The following is a 27,267-nucleotide window of genomic DNA, read 5'->3' as shown; positions in this document are numbered from 1 at the left end:
GTTCCAACCATGGGAGTATCGCAGCCTTCCTGCTCAGGTTTTTTCTGGAGATCTGCAGGGGGCGGTCCATCAGGAATTCCAATCTCAAATTAAGGAGCAATGGTGTGGGTTTAACAATGCACCAGCTCTATAGCCTCGGCAGAAACCTCCAGCATGCAATGGAGTTTGCACAACCAGTCTACGTGTGCTTGGAGAAGGCGCCTTGTTCGACGATGTCCTGAGGGGTGTCCTGAGCGGAATCCTTCAGAAATATGGTGCACTGAACTCCATGATACAAGCTGTTTGGTTCTTGCACGACCGCTGTCACTGTTTGTTCCCCATTGCCAGCAATCAGTCTGATTTGTTTCCGGTGAGAGTTGGACTCTGCCCCTTGTCATCAGTTCAGATCATCACCTTTCTGGACAGAATTTCTAGGCGCAGCCAAGGCATTGAGAGGGTCTGGTTTGGAGGCCTTTCTGAGTTTTTTGCAAATCTTGTGGTACTCTCACTGGAGTGGTTCGTGAAGCAGTTGGAATGAAAATCAGCACCTCCAAATCTGGGAAGATGGTCTTTAAGTCAGAAACGGGTGAAGTACTCTCCAGGGTGTGTATGAGGTCCTGCCCCAAATGGGGGAGTTCAAGTATCTTGGGATCTTGTTTATGAGTGAGGGAAGAATGGAACAAGAGGTCGACAGCCGGATCAGTGCTGCGTCTGCAGAGATGACGACTTTCTATCTGTAATGGTGAAGACGGAGCTGAATCAAAAGGTGAAGCTCTCAATTTACCGATTAATCCACTTTCCTAACCTCACCGATGGTCACGAGCTGTGCGTCATGACCAAAAGAACAAGATCCCGAATGCCTCGCAGTGTTTCCCATTCAGGAGGAGCTCAGAGTCGAGACGTTGCTCCTCCACATTGAGAGGAGGCATAAGAGATCATTTTCTTTCATTCCCAACATCTAAAATTCTTCTCATTTATGATCCCGCTGCCTCGACTGATGCTATAAGTTTTCACTATCAAGATATTTTATGCAGATTTAGTGTACGCAAGTCTGATTTTTGGTATTGTGATTTGATGAGATATATGCTGAAGGTTTTTCAACTCCAAAATTGTTTGAACACATAGAGGCATTTTTCACCATCATTTTGGTGGTTCCGCAACCCGTACAACTTTTGGACTGTTGGAACTTGAAGGCTCGTACTTGATGGAAGCTTCATGATTTTTTTTTCCTTGTGTTTTTCAGGCCTCAATTCCAGCAGTTCACACCTCAAGAAGCCATCACAAGAGAGCAAATGGAAACCTCCAATTCGTCTGCAGTCAATTTTAGTCCAGACCCAGCTGTCTTCAGTGACGTGTAGGTTTGATACTTTGTCTTAAGCCGCTGCTGATGGTGTGACACACATGGTAACATCACGTCTCTCTCTTTCTGTTTTTCTACCAGGACCACAGGAGACATGGAACTTGTCTTGAACAGTTTTCATGAAGAGCTAGCCCCTGGGACTCCAACTGCCTCGTCTTCCCTTTGGGCCACATTCAGAATGTGACAGGAAACAATACAAGCACTGACACCACATCCATTTCCCGAGCACATCCATCGTGGATTTTGATTTTGACTTCATGCGCGTCCACATTAGCGACACATTTATTACTGGATACAATTTATGTCCCTTATCATGGTAATGAAATTGCATTATAAGAGGTTTTAAGGCAAAAATGAAGCCAACTTCAGAATTTACGATGTAATTCAAAATTATAACCCGTCATCTGTGGTGACTGAATGTAGTTTTTTAAAAATTATTATTATTAATATATCCATCCATCCATCCATCATCTACCGCCAGGTCGCGGGGGCAACAGCTTTAGCAGGGAAGCCCAGACTTCCCTCTTCCTAGCTACTTCTTCCAGCTCTCCCCGGGGGATCCCGAGTCGTTCCCAGGCAAGCTGGGCGACATAGTCTCTCCAGCGTGTCCTGGGTCTTCCTCGGGGTCTCCTCCCAGTGGGACATGACCGGAACACCTCACCGGGGAGGCGTTCAGGAGGCATCCGAATCAGATGCCCAAGCCACCTCATCTGGCTCCTCTCGATGTGGAGGAGAAGCGGCTCGACTCTGAGCCCCTCCCGGATGACTGAGCTTCTCACCTTATCTCTAAGGGAGAGCCCAGAAACCCTGCGGAGAAAACTCATTTCAGCCGCTTGTATCCGGGATCTCGTTCTTTCGGTCACGACCCATAGCTCGTGACCATAGGTGAGGGTTGGGACGTAGATCGACCGGTAAATTGAGAGCTTCGCCCATTGGCTCAGCTCCTTCTTCACCACGACAGACCAATACAACGTCCGCCTGTCGATCTCCCGCTCCCTCCTACCCCCACTCGTGAACAAGACCCCAAGATACTTGAACTCCTCCACTTGGGGTAATATCTCCTCCCCGACCCGGAGGGGGCACTCCACCCTTTTCCGACTGAGGACCATGGTTTCAGATTTGGAGGTGCTGATTTTCATCCCAACCGCTTCACACTCGGCTGCGAAACGCTCCAGTGAAAGTTGGAGAGCCCCGTTTGAATGAGCCAACAGCACCACATCATCTGCAAAAAGCAGGGATGCAATACTGAGGCCCCCAAAACGGACCCCCTCAACGCTTCGGCTGCACCTAGAAATTCTGTCCATAAAGGTTATGAACAGAATCGGCGACAAAGGGCAGCCTTGGCGGAGTCCTACCCCCACTGGAAACGATTCTGACTTACTGTCGGCAATGCGAACCAAACTCTGACATCAGTGGTATAGTGACGGAACAGCCCGTATCAGGAGTATGAGGAGTGTGATCCCTCTGTAGTTGGAACACACCCTCCGGTCCCCCTTTTTAAAAAGAGGGACTACCACCCTGGTCTGCCAATCCAGAGGCACTCTCCCTGTTGACCACGCGATGTTGCAGAGGCGTGTCAACCAGGACAGCCCCACAACATCCAGAGCCTTGAGGAACTCCGGGCGGATCTCATCCACCCTGGGGCCTTGCCACCGAGGAGCTTTTTAACCACATCGGTGACTTCAACCACAGAGATAGGAGAGCCCACCTCAAAGTCCCCAGGCTCTGCTTCCTCCAAGGAAGGCGTGTTGGTGGAGCTGAGGAGGTCTTCGAAGTACTCTGCCCACCGGTTCACAACGTCCCGAGTCGAAGTCAGCAGCGCCCCATCCCCACTGTATACAGTGTTAGTGGTGCACTGCTTCCCCCTCCTGAGACGTCGGATGGTGGACCAGAATTTCCTCGAAGCCGTCCGGAAGTCGGCTTCCATGGCCTCACCGAACTCTTCCCACGCTCGGGTTTTTGCCTCGGCGACCACCGAAGCCGCGGTCCGCTTGGCCAGTCGATACCCGTCAGCTGCCTCTGGGGTCCCACAGGCCATAAAGGCTCGATAGGGCTCCTTCTTCAGCTTGACGGCATCCCTTACTGCTGGTGACCACCAGCGAGTACGGGGGTTGCCGCCACGACAGCCACCAACCACCTTACGGCCACAACTCAGATTGGCCGCCTCAACAATAGAGGCACGAAACATGGTCCACTCGGGCTCAATGTCCCCCGCCTCCCCCGGAACATGGGAAAAGCTCTGTCGGAGGTGGGAGTTGAAACTCCTTCTGACAGGGGATTCCGCCAGACGCTCCCAACAAACCCTCACTATACGTTTGGGTCTGCCAGGACGGACCGGCATCGTCCCCCACCATCGGAGCCTACTCACCACCAGGTGGTGATCAGTTGACAGCTCCGCCCCTCTCTTCACCCGAGTGTCCAGAACATGCGGCCGCAAATCCGATGATACAACTACAAAGTCGATCATCGAACTGCGGCCTAGGGTGTCCTGGTGCCAAGTGCACATATGGACACCCTTATGTTTGAACAAGGTGTTCGTTATGGACAATCCGTGACGAGCACAGAAGTCCAATAACAAAACAACACTCGGGTTCTGATCGGGGGGGCCGTTCCTCCCAATCACGCCCCTCCAGGTCTCACTGTCATTGCCCACGTGAGCATTGAAGTCCCCCAGCAGAACAAGGGAGTCCCCAGCAGGAGTACTCTCCAGCACACCTTCCAAGGACTCCAAAAAGGGTGGGTATGCTGAGCTGCTGCTTGGTGCATATGCACAAACAACAGTCAGGACCCGTCCACCCACCCGAAGGCGGAGGGAGGCAACCCTCTCGTCTACCGGTGTGAACCCCAATGTACAGGCACTGAGCCGGGGGGCAATGAGTATGCCCACACCTTCTGCGCCTCTCACCGTGAGCAACTCCAGAGTGGAAGAGAGTCCAACCCCTCTCGAGAGAACTGGTACCAGAACCCAGGCTGTGTGTGGAGGCAAGTCCGACTATATCCAGTCGGAAATTCTCTGCCTCACACACCAGCTCGGGCTCCTTCCCTGCCAGAGAGGTGACATTCCATGTCCCAAGAGCTAGCTTCTGCAGCCGAGGATCGGACCGCCAGGGTCCCCGCCTTTGGCTGCCGCTCAGCTCACATTGCACCCGACCCCTTTGGCCCCTCTCATGGGTGGTGAATCCATGTGAAGGGGGACCCACGTTGCCTCTTCGGGCTGTGCCCGGCCGGGCCCCATGGGTGTAGGCCCGGCCACCAGGCGCTTGCCAACGAGCCCCACCTCCAGGCCTGGCTCCAGAGGGGGGCCCCGGTGACCCGCGTCCGGGCAAGGGAAACCTCGATCCATTTATTGTAATCATCATTGGAGTCTTTGAGCCGTGCTTTGTCTGGCCCCTCACCTAGAACCTGTTTGCCATGGGTGACCCTGCCAGGAGCATAAAGCCCCAGACAACTTAGCTTCTAGGATCATTGGGACACACAAACCCCTCCACCACGGTAAGGTGACGACTCACGGAGGGGTATTAATATATCAACAATGCTTTTACGAATGTATGTGTTGCAAGTAAGTCAACTCTGATTCACACACAACGCCAAATATCAGCAAGAGTTACCTTTTTTTTCAGCCACAGCTTGGAATGCAGGTTGAACAATTATAGTATTTTTAATGTTTTGGATACATTTTCAGTATATGGTCCTCAGTAAAATCAACAAGCGCACTGGGTTTTTTGTTTTTTTTCCTTTTCCAATGTAAACAATGTACTCGTGTCATCTATAAAAGCAATGCTATTCTGTTGTTTGGGAGTTTCCAAAAATGCTAATGTCATGCTTCGGCTCTGACAAGCTGACATCTATGTGCAACTGGCAGCAGTTTTTGAGCCGATTGCTTTTTGCGTTTGAATGATTGTAACGGAGAACGAGTTCATCTGTGTTGCAGAAACAGTGTATGTTAGCATTTGGCATCTCTTCCTTGTGCCACTTCAACTTGATTGACGTAACTTCACATCATGATGCCTGTGGCTGTTGAAAATCAGCTTGAAACAAACACGGTGCCATATACTGTATCTTGGACAGTGGCACTATGTTGTCACAGCAAATAGCACTTATAAAAAATTGATCTATTGAGCACAGCGCAATGTATAAGCTTCGCCCACTAAACACATTTTTAAAAATCTGAACTGTTGTTTATAAGCCACACCGAAGTAGATCCAAACTTAAATTGACCTTCAGTAAATCTAATTGTATCCACTGAGCAGGTCATTTTTGTATGTGGGTATTGATTGTCTGTCTGTGTTCCTGCCACCATGTGTAGTAAGAGTTGTCTGATGAGTTTAAATGACAACTGTAGCGATGCTAATTCCAGCTAGCCTGTCTCATCATTTCCCATTTTATGTTAGAATTGAGATTGCGGACTGGTGTTCAAGTGAGGCTAATGATAATAACACTGATGTTGTGTTGAAAGTTGTACATCGAATGTACATTGATGACAAATAAACAGCTATGAGCAAGAACGTGGTGCCTCCTATTTGAAGAACTTCCAGCTAGATGAACTAAAGTACATGTACTGTATAGAGAGGGAAAAATGAATACAAATAAAAGATCAAACAAAACCTACCAACCATAAAGAACGAAAAAAAACTAGTGGAAACTGCACTAACCGAAGTGAAAATAACAGCAACCAAATATGTACAAGGAAAATACTTTCAGGCATGGTGAGGCCGTGCTTTGAGCAGTATACTGAGCCGAATGATTTCTTGTGTGCGCATTTGATATAAAAAGAATGTGACCAGTTCACACTTCGACACAGTAGAACTCATTGAAGAATTCATGAGCAGGAAGCAAGATTCAAGAGAAGCTAAAAATAGACAATGCATCCTTGCGTTTGGTTGCAGGGGTTAAAGTTGGGAGGAAAAAAGACGTGGATTGAGGTACAAACTTTGTTCCATACCTCTCATAAGAGCGGCTTGTTTCTATGTACTTCAGCGATCAAATTACTGTGCTCTTTTCAATAGTAGAAAAGAAAGTACAGATTGGCAAGTATATCGATAAGACGTATCGAGATCGGTGCCAAAACGAGCCTCATTTTAAGCTATCCGTATCACTTTGCCACATCAGTGAATCATCATCCGCTTCAGAAAGAAAGGTCTTTTTTCACACTTTTTTGTCATTGTTAAATTTTATATATCAAAAGTAATCGCGCACCCAGTAGTCCAGTGGTTAGCACGTCGGCTTCACAGTGCAGAGGTACCGGGTTCGATTCCAGCTCCGGCCTCCCTGTGTGGGAGGCCGGACATTAACGACATTACCCGCGCAGCTAGGCAGGAGTGTCGCAAAGCTGAACGCAAGTGGAAAAGAGACAAATTGCATGTCTCTTCTCAAATTTGGAAAGACAGCTGGCGTATCTACCAGCTCACAGTAAAAGAGGCCAAAAGAAAATATCTGTCGGACCTTATTCTAGCCAACCGTCACAACCCTCGTGCACTATTTAAAACGATAGATTCTGTACTCAAACCCCCTCTGCCTACTTGCGCGGATTCTTCAGCCGAGATGTGCAACTGATTCCTTCAGTTCTTTATTGATAAGGTCTCTACAGCTAGGATTCCGGTCCCAAATACCGCATCTGACCCCTCTGTCCATGTTCCATGTTCAGCTGTCCTAAATTCTTTTGATACTGTGTCCTTGGCGCTTTTGGAGGATGTAGTTCGCCAGACGAAGCCATCTGGCTCCCCTTGCGACTCTCTTCCCCCACGCTTCTTTCAGGAGGTTCTCCCGAGTGTTGGTGCATCGGTCTTGGATATCATCAACAGCAGCCTTTCTTCTGGTGTAGTTCCCCAACAGTTTAAACATGCTGTGGTCCAACCCTTGATCAAGAAACCTGGTCTTGATCCAGATGAGCTGTCAAGTTACAGACCCATTTCCAAACTGCCTTTCATTTCCAAAATTCTGGAAAAAGTGGTGCACATGCAGTTGAAACTTTTCTTGGATGAACATAACATCTTGGAGGTCTTCCAGTCAGGTTTCAAGACGATGCATAGCACGGAGTCAGCCCTGTTACGCGTTTCTAATGACATCCTCCTGGCAAATGACTCTGGAGACCACGTGTGTCTGGTTTTATTGGACTTAACTGCAGCATTTGATACAGTGGATCACAGTATTCTGCTGACTCGTTTGCAGCACTTGGTGGGCATTGGCGGGAGTGTTCTTGATTGGTTTAGGTCCTATCTAGCTGACAGGACCTTTTGTGTCAGCCTTGGCTGCTCTGAATCACGCACTGCTCCCCTGTCATGTGGTGTTCCACAGGGCTCAATTCTGGGGCCTCTGCTGTTCTCGCTGTATCTGCTCCCATTGGGTTCCATCTTAAGGAAACATGGTATTCCTTTCCACTGCTATGCAGATGACTGCCAGATCTATGTCCCACTGAGCAAGAAAGACACCTTCTCATTAAGGCCACTCCTATCCTGTCTGGAAGAAATCAAAACCTGGATGGCACAAAATTTCTTGAAGTTCAACGAAAAGAAGACAGAGGTGATATTGTTTGGCCCCAGTGGACCTTGTACATTCCATCCTGTAGACTTGGGCCCCCTATCTCCTTATCTGAAATCAACGGTCTCAAACTTGGGACTTAAACTGGACAGTGATTTCAAACTCGATCGGCAAATTGGTGCCGTTGTTAAATCCAGCTTCTTTCACCTTAGACAGCTGGCCAAAATAAAACCTTTCCTCTCACATGAACACTTTGAGACAGTAATTCATGCCTTTGTCACATCCCGGCTCGATTACTGCAACGCCCTGTACTTTGGAGTCAGCCAGTCCTCCATCAAGCGCCTTCAGCTGGTACAGAATGCCGCTGCTCGCCTCTTGACTGGTACTCGTAAGAGGGAGCATATAACTCCTACTTTGGCATCCCTTCACTGGCTCCCCATTCATTTTAGAATTATTTTTAAGATCCTCCTCTTTGTTTTCAAATCTCTGAATAATCTCGCGCCACCTTACCTCTCTGAGCTCATACGCCCCTACACCCCTGCCCGGCGCCTCAGGTCTGTGGACCAGTCTTTGCTAGACGTACCAAGAACTAAACTGAGGCTCAGAGGGGATCGAGCCTTTTCTGTTGCTGGTCCATCTCTCTGGAATGACCTCCCACTGAACATTCGGCAAGCCTCCTCGCTGCCCATCTTTAAATCCCTCCTCAAAACTCACTTGTATTCTTTGGCGTTTGACTCAGCATGACTTAGATTTGCTATTGGTTTTACTGCTTGGTGCTTTCTACCGCCTTATTACTTATTACTTATTACTGATTCGTCTTACTGTTTATTGTATATGTTAAATCGCTCCATGTACAGCACTTTGTATGCAGCGATGGCTGTTTGAAAGTGCTCTATAAATACTGTTGACTTGACTTGACTTGACTTGTGGAGTTTGCATGTTCTCCCCGGGCCTGCGTGGGTTTTCTCTGGGTGCTCCGGTTTCCTTCCACATTCCAAAAAAAAAAAAGACATGCATGGCATGCTGATTGGATGTTCTAAATTGTCCCTAGGTGTGAGTGTGGCCGTGGATGGTTGTTCGTCTCTATGTGCCCTGCGATTGGCTGGCAACTGATTGAGGGTGTCCCCCGCCTACTGCCCGGTGACGGCTGGGATAGGCTCCAGCACCCCCCGCGACCCTAGTGAGGATCAAGTGGTTCGGAAAATGGATGGATGGAAAAGTAATCGCGGTATTTGTACTCTGTATCGGTGGTATCTCATACTGGTATAGGACTGGGAAAAAAAAGTAGTATCGGACATTTCTTCAATAAATAGACAAGAAGAAAAAATGGCCAACAAGTGCTTCAGGACATTTTGGCAGAGTGCGGGGCAGATAAAAATTCAATTGGTGCCATGAAATTGGGCTGACATCCCTGCACGGTGATATAGGCTGTCCATTGAATGCGAGTTGTGTCAACTGCTGCTCAACATCGCTTGCATTAGCCAAAGAGAACACAATTACATCACAAGAGTATCTGATGATGACTGTATTATTAGCTTCAAAAATCCTCAAACATCATTTAAAAAAGATAAAGAGACAATTTGTACACTGTACATCACAAAAAAAGTAAAAACAATTCTGAATGCCTCACTAAAATCTATTCAATCCATCGCTTCTCAGGGAAACCACACAGGAAACGGCAGAAGCTGCTTGCATGTCTGGCCAATGAGGCAATGTGATCATCGGAGCATAACATCGAGCATGCGGTTTTCAAGTGAGCGCACTTCATGCACTCAGATTTTTTAGGGGAGGGGGTGGGAGTCCTGACCTCCATCCTGATGTCACGCAACAGCAGCCTGTGTATGTTCTTTGACAAACACAAGGAAATGCAAACCAACAGTACGAAAAAGTGGAAGGGGACCAAATTGACATTGAAACGGGGAGCCTCTTTTCGTTTGAAGTTGTACATGCCTGCGGATCAAGTGGCAAATTCACAATGACCTCTACCTTCGCTGAAGAGTCCTTTCAACAGCATGGACCTCAACATTGTGTGTTTAAGAATTATTATACTAAATGAGCATAGGGCTTGTTTTAAAAGGCTCCAATCATGACGAAATGAAGATTGGCTATGCTGACTTCTCTGTCCACTGTTCTATTTTGTAACCAACAACAACAAAACAATCCCTTTCAATTTGGCTTTTGTAGATCCATGCTTTTCATTGGACACTAACAATGTGATTGTTTGTGTGTGTGTGTCTGTTTCTTCATTTGCTCAAAAATGATAAGGCCTCAAATATTACTCAAGGAAAATTTGTGATTTTTGGCATTTCATCTGTCCTTTAAAAAGCATGTTTCCACATAAACTTTTTTTTATTAAAAAAAAAGAAAAAAATGGCAACACATGATTTGATTTGAATATCATATGTAGTATGAAAAGTGCTCTCCAAATAAAGTTTGATTTGACTGATTGATAGATATCGAGCAGTGACTATTTGTAAATAGTTGATTTTTTTTTTCATCAGCACCCTGATTAAAACTAAGTTTGGATGATTTATAATTCGCATACATGTGCAGAAATGAAGTTTAAAAAAGAAAAGTGGTAAAACAAGCCTACGTACAGTGACAACAATCATTCTCTGACAAAAAGCATTCTCTGACACACACTTAAAAAATGGTATTCATTCTGGTTAAGTACAATACACACGTTAAATGAAGCGGAACAAAGCAAAGAGCAAAATCATGGAGGCTGAATAAAGAAAAGCATGCTGAAGTCTCTACTGTATAGCTTCACTCCTAGCCCAAAAAAAGAAGGGGAAAAAAACGAGCGAAAAGAAAGAAGGTGACTTGGTCGAAAGCCTTCATCTTTGTCCTGCAGTCCAAAAGGAGGGAGGAGACCCAGTTCTGCTGTCAGAACCAGGATTGAAATGGAAAGAGGTGTTTGACCAGCAGCTCGCGGCTCTTCTGAGGCCTTATAGGGCCTGTGTTTTGAGCTCCACGGGCTCTCCCCTTGTCTCCTGCGGGCCCTCGGACTCCGGGAGCCGAGTGCCCTTCAGTGTGGCGAGCCTCTCGGAGAGGCTGCGCATTCGCGGGAAGAGCATGAAGTCATAGAGCAGAGCGCCGATAGTGCCGCCGATCAAAGGCCCCACCCAGTATACCTGTAAAAAAAAGTGAGTGTAAACATTTTTTTTTTTAAAGGAAAATACAGTGTGTTCTGCTTTGGAGCACATCAGTCATTTGAAATAGCTTACATAAAATCACACACAAAAAAAAGAAAGAAAAAAGAAATGGGGGAGCTTCCGGTGAGGATGTAGGTGCAGGAAGCTTCACATTTGCTCGGGAGACATCTTAGGTTGGACTTTGAAAAGAGCTTTGGAAATGAAGCTTCTTGATACTTTTTGTGGGTCGACTCATGACAAACACGATTACCAAATTCCATGTTGCAAGGAAGAACTGCTGCATTTCCCAAAACCAAATACAACTTCCAAGACGGCGGTTAAAAGTTAAGTCTTTGAAGGGGCAAAAAATGGCTGACGTGGGAATCGCTGTTTCGACCGCATGATTGTCACTGTTTTAAATTATGTGGGGGGGTGGGGGGGGTTGTATTATTGTTATTGGATGTTAGATGTTCTGTGAAACGCTTTGTTAATTCTGCAGCGTTTGCGAAAGGTGCGAAATAAAGCTGCATTGGATTGGATTCTCAGGAATGGCTTTTGGAGATTTGGGGGATGGCAAGTCTGAACAGCTCTTTCTGAAACTGGCTTTTTGAAACCGACTTGGTGTTGCGTTTTGATCATGTTCTCATAATGCTGCTTTATTTAGAGTTTGGGAGTGAGTGGGTTCAGGTTTGATTCAACACCTGTGCAAAAATGGGCAAAATCACTTTTGAAATGTCTTTGTTTTCACAGAGGACTAACAAAATCATCAAACACCGTATTCGCATGTAATTGAAATAATTCGATTTGGACACTTTTTTAAAAACAATACTTTTTGTGTGCAGTTAGCAAGCTAACTGTAGCGAGAAGCACATTTTACTGAATTTTTCCTGTTCACCGTTTCCATTAGGCATTTGAGAAACCGTTTTAACTTCGCTAAGAGTTTGGTCACTCTGGAGAATGTGAGAGGGAGGTAATCTGCTCATCAAATGTTGTTCAAAGACAGCATGTCAGGAATCCCCCACACACTAGTTGTTGCTGGCAAGTCGATGAGATTTGCGGTAAACTGTGATCTTACCCAATGATTGACAAAATTCCGGACCAGCACAGCCGGAGCGAAGGACCTCGCTGGGTTCATCCCTGCTCCAGTGTAGTAAATCTAAGTGGGGGGAAAAAACACCGCCTACTAAGTTGTCGAGCACTGACAAGGTCATAAATGCGAGGCTCTTGGAAGTCCCACCCCGAGAAGATGTCCCATCAGCACTGAGAAACCGATAGCCAGCGCAGCAGATCCCAAGCGCCCGTTGCGACGCTCGTCCGTCACGGCGAAGATGCAGACCACCAGCTGCAGGGTGAGGAAGACTTCCATGGTGGTGGCCATGCCCAGACTGATGCCCGGCTGCAGCTGCCCAGGTAATGAGGAAAGAAATCACCTTCATCACGTTTACATTTCTCAACTTCAAGGTACGAGCTTCTCACATGTGCAGCGAATTATTGCAGGACAGACACAGTATTGGAATGCAAATGGTTTCGTGAAGGGTTTTTATTTTTCCATCGGTTGACTCCTCCCGCATTTGAAGCGAGAGACGGCGACGAATGCTTTCACAGAGTGGGCCCCGGGTGGTCTTACCGTGTTCAGGACCAAGTTGCCCCTCATATTAATGGGCGTGACTCCATAGAGCACGGCGGCACCGGCCAGGGCTCCCAGACATTGGGCCACTATGTAGAAGATGGCGCGGAACAGCGACATCTGAGAGCCGACCAGGAAGGCGAAGGTCACCGCTGGGTTGATGTGTCCGCCGCTGATGTGGCCAATGGACTGGATGAAGGTCGCGGCCGCCAGCCCGAAGCAGAAGGCCACGTGCAGGACGTTGTGGGGTCCTGTGGTCCAGCGGAGGGCGGCCCCCAAGCCGAAGAAGACGAAGAACATGGTGCCGTAGAACTCGGCGAACACCGCTCGCCAGAAAGACACGGACCGTAATTCCCACATGGTGACCCGAAATTGGACTCAACACAAATTCTCAATCAGCTCAAGAGAGACCCACGCACCCCACCCTGCACCCTGCACACCAACACCACCAAACTGGAAAGTCTGACTCAAGCCAAACTCGGGACACTTGGAGAATGTCGTTCATGGAGGGCTCCTGAGTGGAGCGCCGCGCTAGTCTGCTCGCATCAAAGGGCCAACAGCAGCGTAGTTAGCAAAACATGGAGACGCCTACGGTGCACACATTCGGCCCCTTTGCCAGGCCGGGGGGAATTTGGAGGCCTTTTTATAAGAGCCTCACTGAGCCCAGGGGAGGGTTCCGTACACAATGGCGTCATTGCAAACGCCATCCTTAACCCTTGCCACGTCTGCAACCGGCACACACTGCTCATTGGCTGATGGGAGCAAAGGGTCCATCTAGAACTGAGCCGAAAAGAGGCTGCAACAAAATAAATACAAAGCACACTGCGCTGTGATGTCTATAAAGTGCCGTGCAAATGTCCAAAATGTCACCATATTTTTGCTCTACAAAGCATGGCTTTTCAATAAAAAATGTCCGATATGGATTTTTTTTCATCTATTTTAGACCCTTTGGACTCTTACAAGGGTGAAAATATGAATGCAAAACGATTGACTGTTTTACAAGAATTTCTCATTTGTCATTTGTTTAACTTAACGTGAAAAATCTGAGTCTTTTTTTTTTTGCTTGAATATCATTTATCTTTGTCGCAAGTTGTAATGCGTTGAAAAAAATAAACAAATAAAATCTCTCTCTCTCAGTGTGTGTGTGTAAGCTTGTCATCGTGTGCTGTCAAGCAATGACAATTTTTTTTCTTTTACTAATTCATCACACAATTTTCCATACTTCATCATGATTGTAACACATTTATTCGTATAAAATCTTGGAATTCTTGTTTCATCAAATAGAAAGTACACTATTTTATAGACTATTATAATGGCTTTAAACTGCTTTCTTTGATCTTTGCAGCGGTGCAAAGGTCGATGTCTCCTGGGTGGAGTTTGCATGTTCTCCCTGTGCCTGCCTAGAATTTCCCCGGGTATTGTGGTTTCCATTTCAAAACATTCTAAACACAGTAAACTTATCCTTTAACAATTATATTCTACAGAGGGCCAGAAGGTTTAAGTTTTTTTCTGAATAAAGTATTTCATTGAAAAGTGTTTCCATGGGTTGTTTTTTTGAGAGGTTAAAATTGGTGTGATGAGGAACAAAGTGATTTTTTTCGGCAAAGAATTTCTATTTGGCTTCATACCCATAATAAACCACACAGGTAACATATCTGATGAAAATGCTTGGTATGTATTTAATTAAAAAGTATGAGTGATAACTCATGTGCCAGTGTGACCCGCTGCATTTGTATATGAGCAATATATAGATATGTGTACATATGTATATAACTATACTGTATATATACATATACATTATTTTCTGGGTTTCATATTATGTTCAAGCTATTGCAAATGAAAAGATTTTACCTGACACGCACATTTCTTTTTAAAGTGCTCAACGCAGTCAAAAGATCAATGTTGATTAATTTAAGTGGATATGACTCAAAATATTGAATATGAAATACATAGAATATGAAATATAAAGCAAGAAAATGTTGACTTCATTGTATTTATTAATGAAATGAAGTCAACGTCAGTGAAGTTCAGGTGGTCCCACATCTTCACCTATTATATCAACTGTTGTTATTTATCAAGAATACAATCATTGTTGGTTTGTCTGTTTTTTTTTTACTCTTGTTGAGGGATTGACAAATTGATCCATTTAAACAAGTTAAACAAATATTTTTAAAATGTGTTGGGGTTTTTTTTTCCTTTTAATTTCTTAACTATACATGAAGACTTCTGCGATTGGCTGGCAAACAGTTCAGGGTGTAGCCCGCCTATGTTTAGGTTTTATTGGGTCTTTTGATTATGTGAACGCTTGTAAATGGCCCGCATGGCAGCAGAAGTGATTAGGCAGATATTTGCATTGTGTGTACTGGACAGCGCCGCAGGCTCAGGCCGCACAAAGCGGTGACAAATCCACAAGTAGTGACAGGGGGCACGGCCATTCAGCATGCTGCTGACAAGCCTGGACGCTGGCGGCGGATTTGAAAGAATTGTGCTGAGCTCACTGACGCTTTTGTCTTGCGTACAAAACTGCTTGCTGGCAGCTACATGTTCGACAACATTATCCATGTTTATTTTGCACTTATGCACTTAGCAAACTTTCTGTCCATCAGACTGCAACAAAAAAATGCCACACTGGTTCACACTATTGCCCATTAGCCCTCCTCGCCGTTCATGAATATTCTCCTGTGTGTGAGAAACGTCTGTCCTGGTCGGACGAATGACCTGAGCCGCAAGTGTTTATTTTAGTCAGTGAGACTTTGTTTGAAGAGAGTGAGTCAAGTTTATTTGAAACTTTGAGTCAAACCAGCAGCCGAGTACAAACAATAAGAAAACGGAATCGGGCCAAGGCTCAAAAGCGCTGTCGTAGTGTTTTCTCGTGAACACACCTCAACTGAACCTGCACTCGTCCTCATTAGTCAAATGTGAGGGGGGGGGGGGGGTTGTATTTGCTTCAAAGCACAAAATTTTGAAACAAAGTTTGCCAAAACGTTACCACTCACAACATGGGGTGTCATTTGCACGTGAACTTGTTTTTTACATTGGTTGAAATGAACTTAACTGTTGTTGTGAAATATTTGTCGACAGTGACATACAAATGGGGGATAACATTTGTATATTATCCAGAGATGAAAGTGGACTTTCCTGAAAATTCTGGCTGATCACGGGTGAATTAGTTTACACAAAACGCTATTCATATACTCGACATTCAATGATTAATCTTCCTCTTGCGTGCACACGTGCACCCTTTGTATCTTCCGTTCTTGCCGACATTTCAAAATCTCCGATATGGCGAGGCCATGAGAATGCGAGGCGAGGGTATTACTGTTGTGGCGATGCCACTCGAGTAAGCGCTCCTCAGCAGTGGATCGTCCGCTGCTCTCAGCACGAATATGTACACAAGCGCGTCTTTTGATTTCAACCAATCAGCGCCAACGCAACCTACGTCACACACGACAAGTCGACAACAGCTAAACTGACAGAGTCCGACTTCGAGAGACGACACTCGAAGTCGGACGCCCATGTTTTTCTGCCATTCTGTTTTCCCCTTTTTGTCCAAATATATATTTTTACGACAAAAACTGTCTTGTCCACGGCGTCTTTGATTTGTTCCACTGGGGTTTAGCAAGTGTGTTTATAAAGAGACGAAAGTTGTTTGGGGACTACCCCCTCCCGTTCTAGTTGAGATGGTATAACCCAAGAGGCAACGTGCCGCTTGCTACTGTAGTTGCGAGTTGCCATTCGTTCTACTAAAGCATGAGTCAAACGCCATCATTATCATTATTACACAAACAAACACAAACAAAAATCTCTTTACTGTTACTAGTGTTAGTGCCTCGATATGGCTACACTCGTGAAAGCAAAACAACGAACTCAAACACGTGTTCGTTCAATGTTGTCAAATAATACCCGGATTCATTTTAGGCAATTTTTCCTCACAATTCTCCGGTGACATTTTCATTAAAATGTGAAAATCAGGAGGACTTTCATCCCTGATCAAAGTAAATACTGTATGTGCAATTTGCATGACAAAATATAACGAGAGAAAAGGTGTCCGTAAAAAAAAGGAGCATTTCGACTGAAAAGTTAAAATGACAAAGGGAAGTGACATCCCTGTGCATGCATGTAGGTGAATGGAGAAGAACGCAACACAGTGGTAAGAGTCCAGGCAGAAGAAGAGAAGAGGAGCAGCTCCTGTGTTGTGGTGCTTTCAGTCCGAGTCAGGACTTTCTTTGGTCTTCTCTCTCTACCGCCGACTTCGACCAACTCTTACACTTTAACTCACAAGGTGCAGTCTTCTATTCAAGGCGAGGCATTTCTTGGGGAGGCGACACAAAAAAAATGTCAATAGTTTCAATATGGGCTCGGTACTAGGTAAAGAAAAGACCACGAAAAACATGCGAGATGGTGAAAAGTCCATTTCTGTCAAACGCTGGGATGTCTGAACAAATTAAAAACAATACTTACTTTCATCGTCACTGTCTGCGATGTCGTGCTGAAAGAGAAGATCAAAATGACAGTGTGAAATCATCCCAATTTCATTTTATCGTACACTACGCAGATAAAATCAATTCTGGTATGATTTAATTAAAGCTGCAAAAAAGAATGAATGGGCGATCGCAACCCCTTTCTCGTGACAAAGCCTCGAAAAAAAGCCTCTTTTATACTAGCCAGTGTTTACATTCCATTTCGTGCCAACACAAACACCGCAAATGCTGGCTAACCAAGTAAACATACTTGAACTAAAGCAGCCAGATTCACTCCGTCATCAAGAAAATGCACAGCTAAATGGAGGCCATCTAGAACATATGCTGTAGAACAGAGAAAAAAAGGCCAAAGACCCTAGAGTGTTTTGATGTGATGTTTTGAATATAATAAACTAGTTATGGCCAAAGTTTCATTTCATTCGGACAAAACACTAAGAAACGGGGCCGAATTGGACTTGGGGTCCCTTTTTTTGCCCGCAACACCCTGATCGCTATGGTAATGTTAATGCATTCAAAATACAATCAACGCAAATTCAAAGTGCATGAAAATGAGGACTAACCACAGCCGCGTGCTTGATTTTCTGTAAACAGACGGTCCTATCTCGGGATAATAGGAGACAATGACACCTCAAGTGTGTGGTTTATGGCCAGTCTACTTCATAAATTTGTTTTAGTCGCCGTTGCTACACGAAACCCCCGCTTCACACAGGTAGGATGTCGGAAATAGCAACAGTGCTATTGTAGCGATCTCAGAGTATTCAGCCATAACTTTAATCCAGTTGTCTCGAACCTACTTTCAAGGCCGCTGTCATTTACGATCTCCAGCAGTTTTTTTACTCATTTTGCGAGCTCCGGCATTTGTTTTTAGTGTTTTTGGTCACGTGACGGAGAAGCGTGGCTTGACGTGTGTCAAGCGTGACACAGACGGATGTAACGGAGAATCTGGTAATTTTTCAAAATAAAACATTGTGTGTATTCCGAAATAAATAAAACTGAATTAAGGTAAGTTCTTTCTGTGCGGCCTGGTACCAAATGCCCTGCGCGGACCGGCGGTTGGGCACCACTGACTTAGAGTACTTCAACGGAGCAAAACGTAACCAGGAACAGGGAAAGCAACATTCTGGGCCACTGCTACGGTACACTGAGAATTGTACTGCTCTGTTGCCCATGCACCTTGGGTTTCATCTGATCACTGCTTCATGCGCAAAATGGAAAGGCCGATCCCTCCATCCACGAGGAGGCTCTACTGAACTGAAACGATTGATCTCCCCTTTTTATTTCAATATTGGAAATGGAAAAACAGAACACAAGCCTTTATCCGATCTTCTGTGTACTTATTTAACATGAGTCGCTGCAACAGCCAAAGAGGTAACACTCTAAATTGTCCCTAGGCGTGAGTGTGAGCACAGATGGTTGTTCGTTTATGGGTGCCCTGCGATCGGATGGCAACCGGTTCAGGGCGTCCCCCGCCTACTTGCCCCAAGACAGCTGGGATAGGCTCCAGCACCCACCCACCGCGATCCTTGTGAGGAGAAGCGGATCGGAATTGTTCATCACATCTCCGTCTCTGTCATTAAAAACCCACCTCTTCATCACCACAGTCTAGGTCGGGTAGATCATCACCTCCCATGCTGTTCATCATCTAGAAACAAGACAATTCTATTTACGTACGTGTGTGTGTGTGTGTGTGTGTGTGTGTGTGTGTGTGATCTAGAGGCTGTTACCTCTGAAAACTTGTCAAAACTGTTTAAGTCTTCATCTGAGTCGTCTTCCCAATCCTTCCAGTTATTGAAGTCCACGCTGAGGCAATTGCTCTGAAAGAGACAAACGTGTTAAGGGGGGAGGGGTGTTGAACAAGATGCAATTATTATTAAGGGGACCTAATTAGGCCCCCTTAATAATAATCCATACTGTATAGACAGCGCTTACGTACTTTGCTCCATATATACGTAGCAGTGCCTCTCCCAATCAAAACTTATGAATGGCGCCTTACGAGAGAACCACAAGCATCATCAGGGACGTCAACGCCGCAGCCGTATTGGATGTGACAAAGTAAAGCGAATTGTCAAGATGTCTCAGCCACGTGGTGCTTGTGGCATTTCAAGTAACAATTCACTCAACTACTATTGAATCAGTGACATATCATCCAAATACAGTGGCCACATCCAATATGGCGGATGTGCTGACAAATCACATCGACCGGGCTAACCATTTCAACAAATCTCTATTGCAGAATTGAAAAGGAAAAAAGTAAAAGAACCTGCGTCATGATTTTAGATCGAGAGTTTGTGGCTCACGTGGAATCTTTTATGAAATGGTGTGAAAGGTGGGCACCCCGGTGGTTCAGTGCTTAGCTCGTCGACCTCACAGTGCGGAGGTTCAATTCCAACTCTGGCCTCCCGGAGTGGAGTTTGCATGTTTTCCCCGGGCCTGCCTGAAGATGGCTGGGATAGGCTCCAGCACCCCCCGCGACCTTTGTGAGGATGGATGGATGGCTTCCTCAGTTGCAGACACTAATGTAATATGTCCCTCCGCACTTGCTGTAGTTACGCCCCACCACAAGCATCTTGGTGCGTGGGCCGTGCCCCCGATGTTGACGGGTCCGCTCTATTTAATGTAACTTTTCATAATTGTGAAGATTCATAATTTGTGTCTTTGATCTGTGTTATCTTACCCGTGTGCATGTGTTGCCACAGCATTGGTGTGTGACCATTGGTTATTTGAGGGACTGTCACTCCCGAAGTTGATGCTAATTTAGCATTTGAATGAGATTCACCAAGTTTATAATTTACGCAAGCAATGTTTTAAAAATGAAGCATGCAATGTGGGTAATTGTTGTGTGTTTAGTATGACAGTAAACTTCAACTAGGGCAGGGGTGTCAAACATACGGCCCGCAAGGTGGTTTGATCCGGCCCACAGAGTAATTTAAAAGTTTAAAAAATGCATAAAAGACACGGAATGAATATTTTCAACAAGGTGCAATTCATGGAGTATCCGCTAGGGGACACGCTGTTTTGATCAGAGTAAAAGACAACATTGTTTTGATCACAGAAGAAGAAACAGCAGCCTCAGTATGTCACCGAGATAGACCCAACACAGCAGATGTCATCAAGGACATGTGAATACTTTATTCTTTGCATGTTTAATAGCACTCTCCTTAGTTTGTAAAATGTAGGCAGGGATTACATTTAGATTTTATATACATGTGTAAATGGTTTTAAAATTCCTTTCTTTATAAAGCTCGTTTAATCTTAAAAGTGCATTACGATATTTTTCAATACCCATTAGTTGTTAAAGTTGTGTGCCTTTGTACAATCAGTGGGATCAGTTGCAATGCATACATGTGAATTATAAAAGTAAATTGCACATTTGTCTAAGGAAATCTAAGGAGCTTCATGAAATGTTTTGTAAAAGATCTGTTTATTAAATGTCAACATTTTATGAATGTTCTTGTGCTTCTTTAGACCAAAACAAAGGAAATACATTATTTTGGTTATTTATAGCAGAGTATGGTATAATTTTAATGGTCCGGCCCACTTGACATCTACCAAGGCCGTATGTGGCCCCGAATGTGAAATGAGTTTGACACCCCTGGACTAGGGTGTCAATAACCAGCTTAAAGCAAGCACAGCAATGGCAGAATCGCATATGCTACAAGTTTGCCAAGCGAGCAACATGGCGCATTGAGTTCTTTCACAACTTCGGCAACTTGTAAACGGGGCATGCCATTCAACACATTCATTTTTCTTCGATTATACTGTTTTAAAAATCAAGAGAAGCCAAAATCAAGATTCGAATATAATTTTTGGTTAGTCATCCAGCTCTAATAACTTTAGCTTTTGAGAAGCAGTTTTTACTTGATGATTAAAATTGTCAACAAAGGCTCTGGAACAGACGAATTTCCTCATTTTCATGAGGAAAAAAATTACCTCTTTAGGGTTCCCACTCTTCCACTTGCTTTTTATTTATGGGCCTTTTAATGACTTTTGTGGACCAATGTAGCAATGTTTGAGGACTTTTTCTCCATTCAGCGGTGGATTTAATGCCCGCTCAGCAATATACAGGCTGAACAGAAAGACACATATCACTGAGCTGGTATTCAAATCATTGCTGCCAATGGAAGGGCACATCTTTATTTTTAGGGGCAATCACTTAACCCAGGGGTCCCCAAACTTTTTCCTGTGAGGGCCACATAACTTGTCCCTTCTCTGATGGGGGGCCGGTGTCAGTTTGTAACATCAGCGATCATAGGGGAGCTTAAAAAATTTATTGTTTCCCAGAAAGCCACACATAACCAAATAACCCTTTCCAGGTTCTTTAGAGAAAAAAAAGTCAGGAAACAAATAACAGTATTAATGAAATAAATAATAACTAAATAACACTCTGAGTTCTTCACAGAAAAGACAGGAAATAAATAATAACTAAACAACTCTCTCTCTTTATAGCCCCTTGAAATCCACAAAAAAAAAAGAGTTCTGCCATTTACGAGTACGCCACCTATCTTGTCTTGTTTATGTCTGCTACCGTCTTGTTCACGTGTTCCACTAATTGATCTGAGACACAACTAAAACACTGAAACATTCTATGGTGCGTCATGGGGCATTTTGCCCCGAAGACCACCTTTGTACATTTTTTTGTACAGCTTCCATGGAAATGTGAATAAAAACAACATTTCAAATTTTCTGCAGTTGGAGACAATCTAGGAAAAGCCATAAAATTTCTAGTAAAAAAATGAGCATTTAGGGGGGTTTGGGGGAGTTTTTAACACAGTGATGGGTCATTTTGACCCAAGGACAACAGAAGGGTTAGAGGGCCGGGTCAAATGTGCCGAATACGGCCCGCGGGCCGTAGTTTGGGGACCCATGACTTAACCCTTTGACATACTGTAAGTCAAATTTTCACTTTGCTACCTGTATCACAAGGAGGAAAATGAAAAAAAAACCTTTTTAATTAATTCTCAGAAAAAAACACGAAGAAAAATTTTAATTGAGAAAATATAAAACCAATTTATTTTCGAATAAACACAACTCTAAGAACAGAGCTAATGGTCATATGGGTCACCTGGACAGGGTTTAGAAAAATCTGGTTTCACTAACAGTAGTACTGATTGCCCATTTTAGCAGTATTCAGTATACCTGAACAGCTGAAATGCTTGTCAGAAGTCTTAATCCCAAATGGTCCAACCCTATTATTTTCCCTCATATCACCTTCAATGATCAGACATGTTTTAGAATGACAAATATGAAACTGATATGACAATTAGGGAATAGCAGACAGTGACTTAGTTTTCTCCTCAATCTCTTTTGCAAGTTCTTGGCGATCAATTTTCTTCTGTTTTGCTGTGTGCCTCAATGCATTTGACTTGACCAGGAGGCTATGACATGTTTTACCTCTCACGGAGATGCCCTTCTTGCACACTCGGCAGTAGGCCGAGTGTGCAAGAAATTTTGCTGACCCAAACACGGAACTCCGGCTTCTCCAGCCACGCCACTTGAAAATAGCATTGTCCCGGAATATTTGTAGCGACGCCACTCGAGCGAAGCGCGCCTCAGCAGTCGAAAGTCCGCTGCTCTCTGCTGTGTGTGCGTCCGCGCCAACATGTACGCACGCGGACGTCTTTTGGTTTGAACCAAGCAACCAACGTCACAAATCAAATACGCTTTGATCTACGACAACAAAAAGCTAGCCAAGCCGAAACAACAGCTAAGCTTAGCTGACGCACACGCAGCAGAGAGCAGCGGACTATCGACTGCTGAGGCGCAATTCGCTCGAGTGGTGTCGCTACATATTTGTCTGTCACTTGTTGAGATCGATAAATTTGATGAATAGATTTTTCCAGAAAATACGGTAATTGTTTGCCGAGCCGGCAACCAAACCATCCATTCACTGCCCCAGGATGGCGTAAATCTATTGTTGTTTCCCGGAATGACCCGAAGTGATCACGTGATCATCGTCGGAACTAATCGGAGACGGCGAAAAAGCAGAGCGGGTACCAGGTCCTGCATGTTCCGACAAAACTATGAATTGGAAGGGTGGGGGAAATGACATACACAAATGAAATAAACATCGCAGGTTAATTTTGATGGATTTTAGAAGATTTCCCTGAAAATTATGGACAATTAAGAACATAATTGTATCATTTCTTTTTTTATTGATTTTTATGAACTTTATGGACCCATACGAACCCTGCTCTCAGGAAAACCCTATCAGACTTCAAGCAGCATGCAGGAGCAAATTGCATTTTAGCGGTTGCACTGTAGCAATGAAAATTAAGTCAAAGTGACCAAGCGTTACCCTCGTCTTATCTTTGGTCAGTCGAGGCCACGCCTTCCCAGTCTCCACTTTTCGTAAACAGCATAACACAGACCTGTCTGTGCGTCTGTGTTTAGATTCCTGCGACAGGAGAAAGACATGGGCTTGAAAACATTCAAAACATGGTCCAACATCCACTCATGACATCAAAGTGCACTCACTTTGGGGTCAATCTCCCGATAAAGTTCCACTACATTCTGATGTTTGATGTTATTCGTTCCGCTGGCACAGCTGTGTATGGATGACAACAGATTACTATTACTATAAGAACAGAATCAAACAAGACATGAGCAACACTTGACCACGAGTGGAAACGGCTCACCTGAAATCAAGTTTAGTCTTGTCAAAACGGACATGCACGTCTTTACTGTCTTCCACGCAGAACTCTATAAAGACAGAGTCCCGTCTGTCGTACCACTTGGCTGTTGCAGGTTGCCTAAATAACACACACACACACACATGTGTGTGCTCAACAACAAGCGTGTGCACACATACACACGCTTCTGAAACCTCAAAACAATTGAGTTCACACATGTCTAATCGGTTCTTCATAGGCACATACATGGGCTTTTTCTCATTTGTTAATGAGCCAAAGCAATGTATGGTAGCGCTAATAATACAGTAATCCCTCGCCACTTCGTGCGTCATGTTTTGCAGCTTCAATGCTTCACAGGTTTTCCAAAATACTATATTTATTTTGTATTTTTTTTTAATACAGACGTATCGGCAGCCCTATTACGGAAAGACGTGTTGTTTCATAATGATGCACGAGAGAGAAGGTTGTGACATGACTCAGACGCTTTGTACATGCCTGTACTGTCCTGTCCATGCCAGGGGCACTCAAATAAGGTGCGTGATTGGTTAACGGCATGACATGGACCAATGAGAGCACGAATGGATTTATCTGGTGAGCTGATTGGCTGCACATCATGGCAGCTTGACCCAGCAAAATGCTGGGACTCGCCAGTCTCGTGCAGGCCGTTGACTGTCTTTCATGCTGTATCTTAGTGTTGTGTTCTTGATAACTTTTTGGGATTATATTTATTTATATACTTTATGTTCTTCTACTTTTCCCTTTCACATTTTTTATCCTGTAAATTGGGAATTTCTCCATTGTGAGACAAATAAAAATTTTCTTGTCTGATTTTATCTGATCTTGATCGGGTCGAGGAGGGTTCCTGGCCCGTTTAGTTGTGTTTTAAACATGTCACAAGGAAGACAGCTCAGACGAAGGCTGAAGTGACATTTGAAACTGTTAGCTTGGTAAGGGTTTATTTCTTCACTAAAAAAGACCACTGTCAGATACAAAAGTAATCTTAAAACTATTTCAACTCATAAGACAAAGGAACGTCTTAGCGCTACCCATCACCATGTATGTCTACAATTGTTTGTCCAAGCTGGTATGTCGATGTAGCTGAGAAGTCCGCTTGTTGCTAAACATTCATACAAACACATCAATCTATGTATACAGTATTATGTCATTATATTTTTTGCGCTTTTATTTAGGTGAGTATTGATTTGATGAGCTGGAAAAACAACCTCTGTTTAGCCAGGGTACCCATTTTTCATTCCATATTTCAAACAGATCACCAGTAAACAAAAAAAAAAGGAAATGAAATAAAAGCTTGAACACTGTACTGAAAGGCCTAGTCTCATTTTAGTTACAAATGTACTCATGTCAGGGATGTAGCTCAAGTATAACCTAACAACCTAACAAGGCAAGTACATATGTTTTCGCAAAATTTGGCTCATCAAAATTAAATACCAAATTTGAAGACACATTCTGACAAGTGTGTCCTTTTTTCTTTAATTTTTAGCGGACATTCTAAGATTCCTCAAATTAAAAATGACATAGAAAATTGTATGTACAGTATATACATATATATTTAAGTCTAACAAAGCGTGTGATGGAAAAGTGGTTAGGACTGCACGACTGTCCGTGTTTTATGTTATGTGTTGTGTTTATTATTTTACTTTTTGTTAACTGTTTTGTAAAGCGCTTTGTTACAGCTGCCGCTGTTGTGAAAGCGCTATATAAATCAGCATGTATACATACATACACAAATACAACATGTGTTGCCTTCATTATAAGGCTTAAATAAGGCTTTTAATTTTTTTGCGGCTGCAGACATTTTTTGGGGGTCCAATATGGCTCATTCAACATGTTGGGTTGCCGACCCGTGTCGTAAAAACATACATTTTATTCATCTAGCGCTGCAAGTATAACAATTGAACGGACTGAACACCACCGACAAACTCATAGTGTAGCAGTCAACTATATTTAATAAAATATATATTCCCATGTATTACTGTCGGTGTTTGATGTGAAAGTTAGTGTGCGTTTGCTCGGTGCCAATCCTGACTCTACGATTCCGCTCATTAAGCATGGCCCCTTTTGCCTGGCACATGCGTAGACATTAGCTTGAGAGCAAAAGCGAAGGAAGACATGTGACAATGAAAACGAAACTACAGCAAAACACAACTTTATGGACATTCTTCCTGAGGAGGGAATGCTGTGATTGACCAATCGGGTTCACTCGCGAAAGGTTGTTGATTTATACAAAGCATATATTGTGTTTTGTTTTGTTCCGACAGGCACATGTGTTTCGAATGAATACACGGATGCGGCTAAATCATGCGTTAGCTCCATTTAGCTACGTGACCCCCGAAGGTACGCCTAGACTAATGGTGTCGGCAATGGCGCCTACATATTAAACAACAGACTTACATCTTCACTGTGTTTGCAAGATAACGTCCCTCTTCAAATCGCGATATCGACAGCAAGCGCTATATGGATCGTCGTCATACCAAGCAAAAAGATTAGTGAGACATAAATTGCTAACGGGATTATAATAAACCCGCCCAAACATCGCGCGGTTTGTGTATTCTCGCGTGATGTGCGAGTTATGTTGCTTCGCGGATTTATATATGAATGGACTAACAATAGGCCCCCTCGCCGTTGAAGTCAGAGGGCAGCCGTCTTACGTTGCTACGGTTCCTGGCCACTCTTGATATATTTTTGCTGAAAACACTTAAAAGTGCGTGTTTACGGAGGATCTCTGTATGTAGTCATCAGAGCATCTACAGGAGGAAGGCCACCGTTTGCAATCGATCAATCAGGCTCTATTATCTCGATATGAAGAATTGTAACCGACATAGGTTGAGTTTACATTTGACTGCGAATTTTGTTCCAACAGGCTTTGCCTTCATTTTAGTTTTCATTTCATTTTTAATGGTTCTGAGATGGTTCTCACCGTTATAATTTATGAGAGGAAATTTAAAATTGCATCCTTACGGATTAAATGTGTATGTAGCGCTTCTGCTAACCTTATTTGTACAATGGTATGCCATACACACTGTTTTCGCCGTTGAGAAAAAAATTAGAACCCCGCGGAAAAATCAATGTATTCACTTAACGCGGTTGGCAACGTAAGATGGCAGTTGAGTGGCTTTCCTTTTCCCGATGGCCAATTCGCGGCATAGTCAGTCTATTCACATAAAAGTCCGTGTTCTGCTTTCTTGGAAAGGAGGAAGTTGTAGTTATCCCACACGGGTTGTCTCATTTCCGACGTCAAAGCCTTAAAGGCAAATGTAAACAACGCATGACTGATTCCGACAAATACTTTCTTCTTCTTGTTTATCACAAAATATTTTGACTTCCAGACATCCTTTTCACAATTTCCTTTATTCACGTAAATAAAGCAATATCTCATGTTGAATGCATTTCATTCGTTTCACCAAATAACATGCAGGAGATTACGTCATCTTCATTCACTCAGACAGTGAACTATGTTAGATAACATGGTCAGCACTCACAATGGTACAGTTAGTTGTAAGATACATTTTGGCACTGTTAAATTTCCACCCCAAAAAAAACAACTTTGGGCTCGTTTGGC

General features: G+C 44.1%; 3 protein-coding genes and 1 long non-coding RNA gene across 9 annotated transcripts in view; 2 read left to right on the top strand and 2 right to left on the bottom strand.

Moving 5' to 3' along the window:
- stat6 (signal transducer and activator of transcription 6, interleukin-4 induced) overlaps nucleotides 1-1,577 on the top strand; it is a 115,462-nt gene extending 113,885 nt beyond the window's left edge. For all 6 annotated transcript variants that reach the window (XM_052058735.1, XM_052058734.1, XM_052058733.1 and 3 more), the window contains 2 exons: nucleotides 1,223-1,333; nucleotides 1,421-1,577. In XM_052058735.1, the coding sequence (XP_051914695.1) occupies nucleotides 1,223-1,333; nucleotides 1,421-1,523 (214 nt within the window). In that variant the 3' untranslated portion in view covers nucleotides 1,524-1,577. The remainder of the gene's footprint in view (nucleotides 1-1,222; nucleotides 1,334-1,420) is intronic.
- An 8,882-nt stretch (nucleotides 1,578-10,459) lies between these two features.
- LOC127596406 (lens fiber major intrinsic protein-like) lies at nucleotides 10,460-13,320 on the bottom strand. Its single transcript, XM_052058921.1, has 4 exons — nucleotides 12,578-13,320; nucleotides 12,188-12,352; nucleotides 12,026-12,106; nucleotides 10,460-10,950 (listed from the first exon to the last, which is right to left on the bottom strand). The coding sequence occupies exons 1-4, from the start codon at nucleotides 12,935-12,937 to the stop codon at nucleotides 10,765-10,767; spliced, it is 792 nt and encodes a 263-aa protein (XP_051914881.1). The 5' UTR covers nucleotides 12,938-13,320; the 3' UTR covers nucleotides 10,460-10,764.
- A 2,264-nt stretch (nucleotides 13,321-15,584) lies between these two features.
- ptges3a (prostaglandin E synthase 3a (cytosolic)) lies at nucleotides 15,585-26,267 on the bottom strand. The gene is made up of 8 exons (XM_052058945.1): nucleotides 26,100-26,267; nucleotides 23,694-23,807; nucleotides 23,533-23,602; nucleotides 23,354-23,452; nucleotides 18,783-18,872; nucleotides 18,644-18,700; nucleotides 17,039-17,066; nucleotides 15,585-16,889 (listed from the first exon to the last, which is right to left on the bottom strand). Coding segments are annotated over exons 1-8 (480 nt in total). The 5' UTR covers nucleotides 26,102-26,267; the 3' UTR covers nucleotides 15,585-16,869.
- On the top strand, nucleotides 19,821-23,314 carry LOC127596428 (uncharacterized). The gene is made up of 2 exons (XR_007961456.1): nucleotides 19,821-19,957; nucleotides 22,788-23,314. It is a non-coding gene; the product is annotated as an uncharacterized LOC127596428 (long non-coding RNA).
- Nucleotides 26,268-27,267: the final 1,000 nt, after the last annotated feature.

The sequence above is a fragment of the Hippocampus zosterae genome, chromosome 2, assembly GCF_025434085.1.
Source record: "Hippocampus zosterae strain Florida chromosome 2, ASM2543408v3, whole genome shotgun sequence".
Taxonomy (NCBI): Eukaryota; Metazoa; Chordata; class Actinopteri; order Syngnathiformes; family Syngnathidae; genus Hippocampus; species Hippocampus zosterae.
Note: the sequence above shows the minus strand (reverse complement) of the source record. Positions and strands in the feature narration are given on the sequence as shown.

Excerpts from the sequence above, each read along its gene's own strand:
- ptges3a (XM_052058945.1), bottom strand. Across the intron at positions 18,701-18,782 it reads GTTTTGACAAGTTTTCAGAG|ATGATGAACAGCATGGGAGG; the intron begins GTAACAGCCTCT and ends TCTTGTTTCTAG. Across the intron at positions 16,890-17,038 it reads CGCAGACAGTGACGATGAAA|AAATGCCTCGCCTTGAATAG; the intron begins GTAAGTATTGTT and ends CGCCTCCCCAAG.
- LOC127596406 (XM_052058921.1), bottom strand. The coding sequence starts at position 12,937 with ATGTGGGAATTACGGTCCGTGTCTTTCTGGCGAGCGGTGTTCGCCGAG. Across the intron at positions 12,353-12,577 it reads GCAACTTGGTCCTGAACACG|CTGCAGCCGGGCATCAGTCT; the intron begins GTAAGACCACCC and ends TTACCTGGGCAG. Across the intron at positions 12,107-12,187 it reads TGATGGGACATCTTCTCGGG|ATTTACTACACTGGAGCAGG; the intron begins GTGGGACTTCCA and ends CCCCCCACTTAG.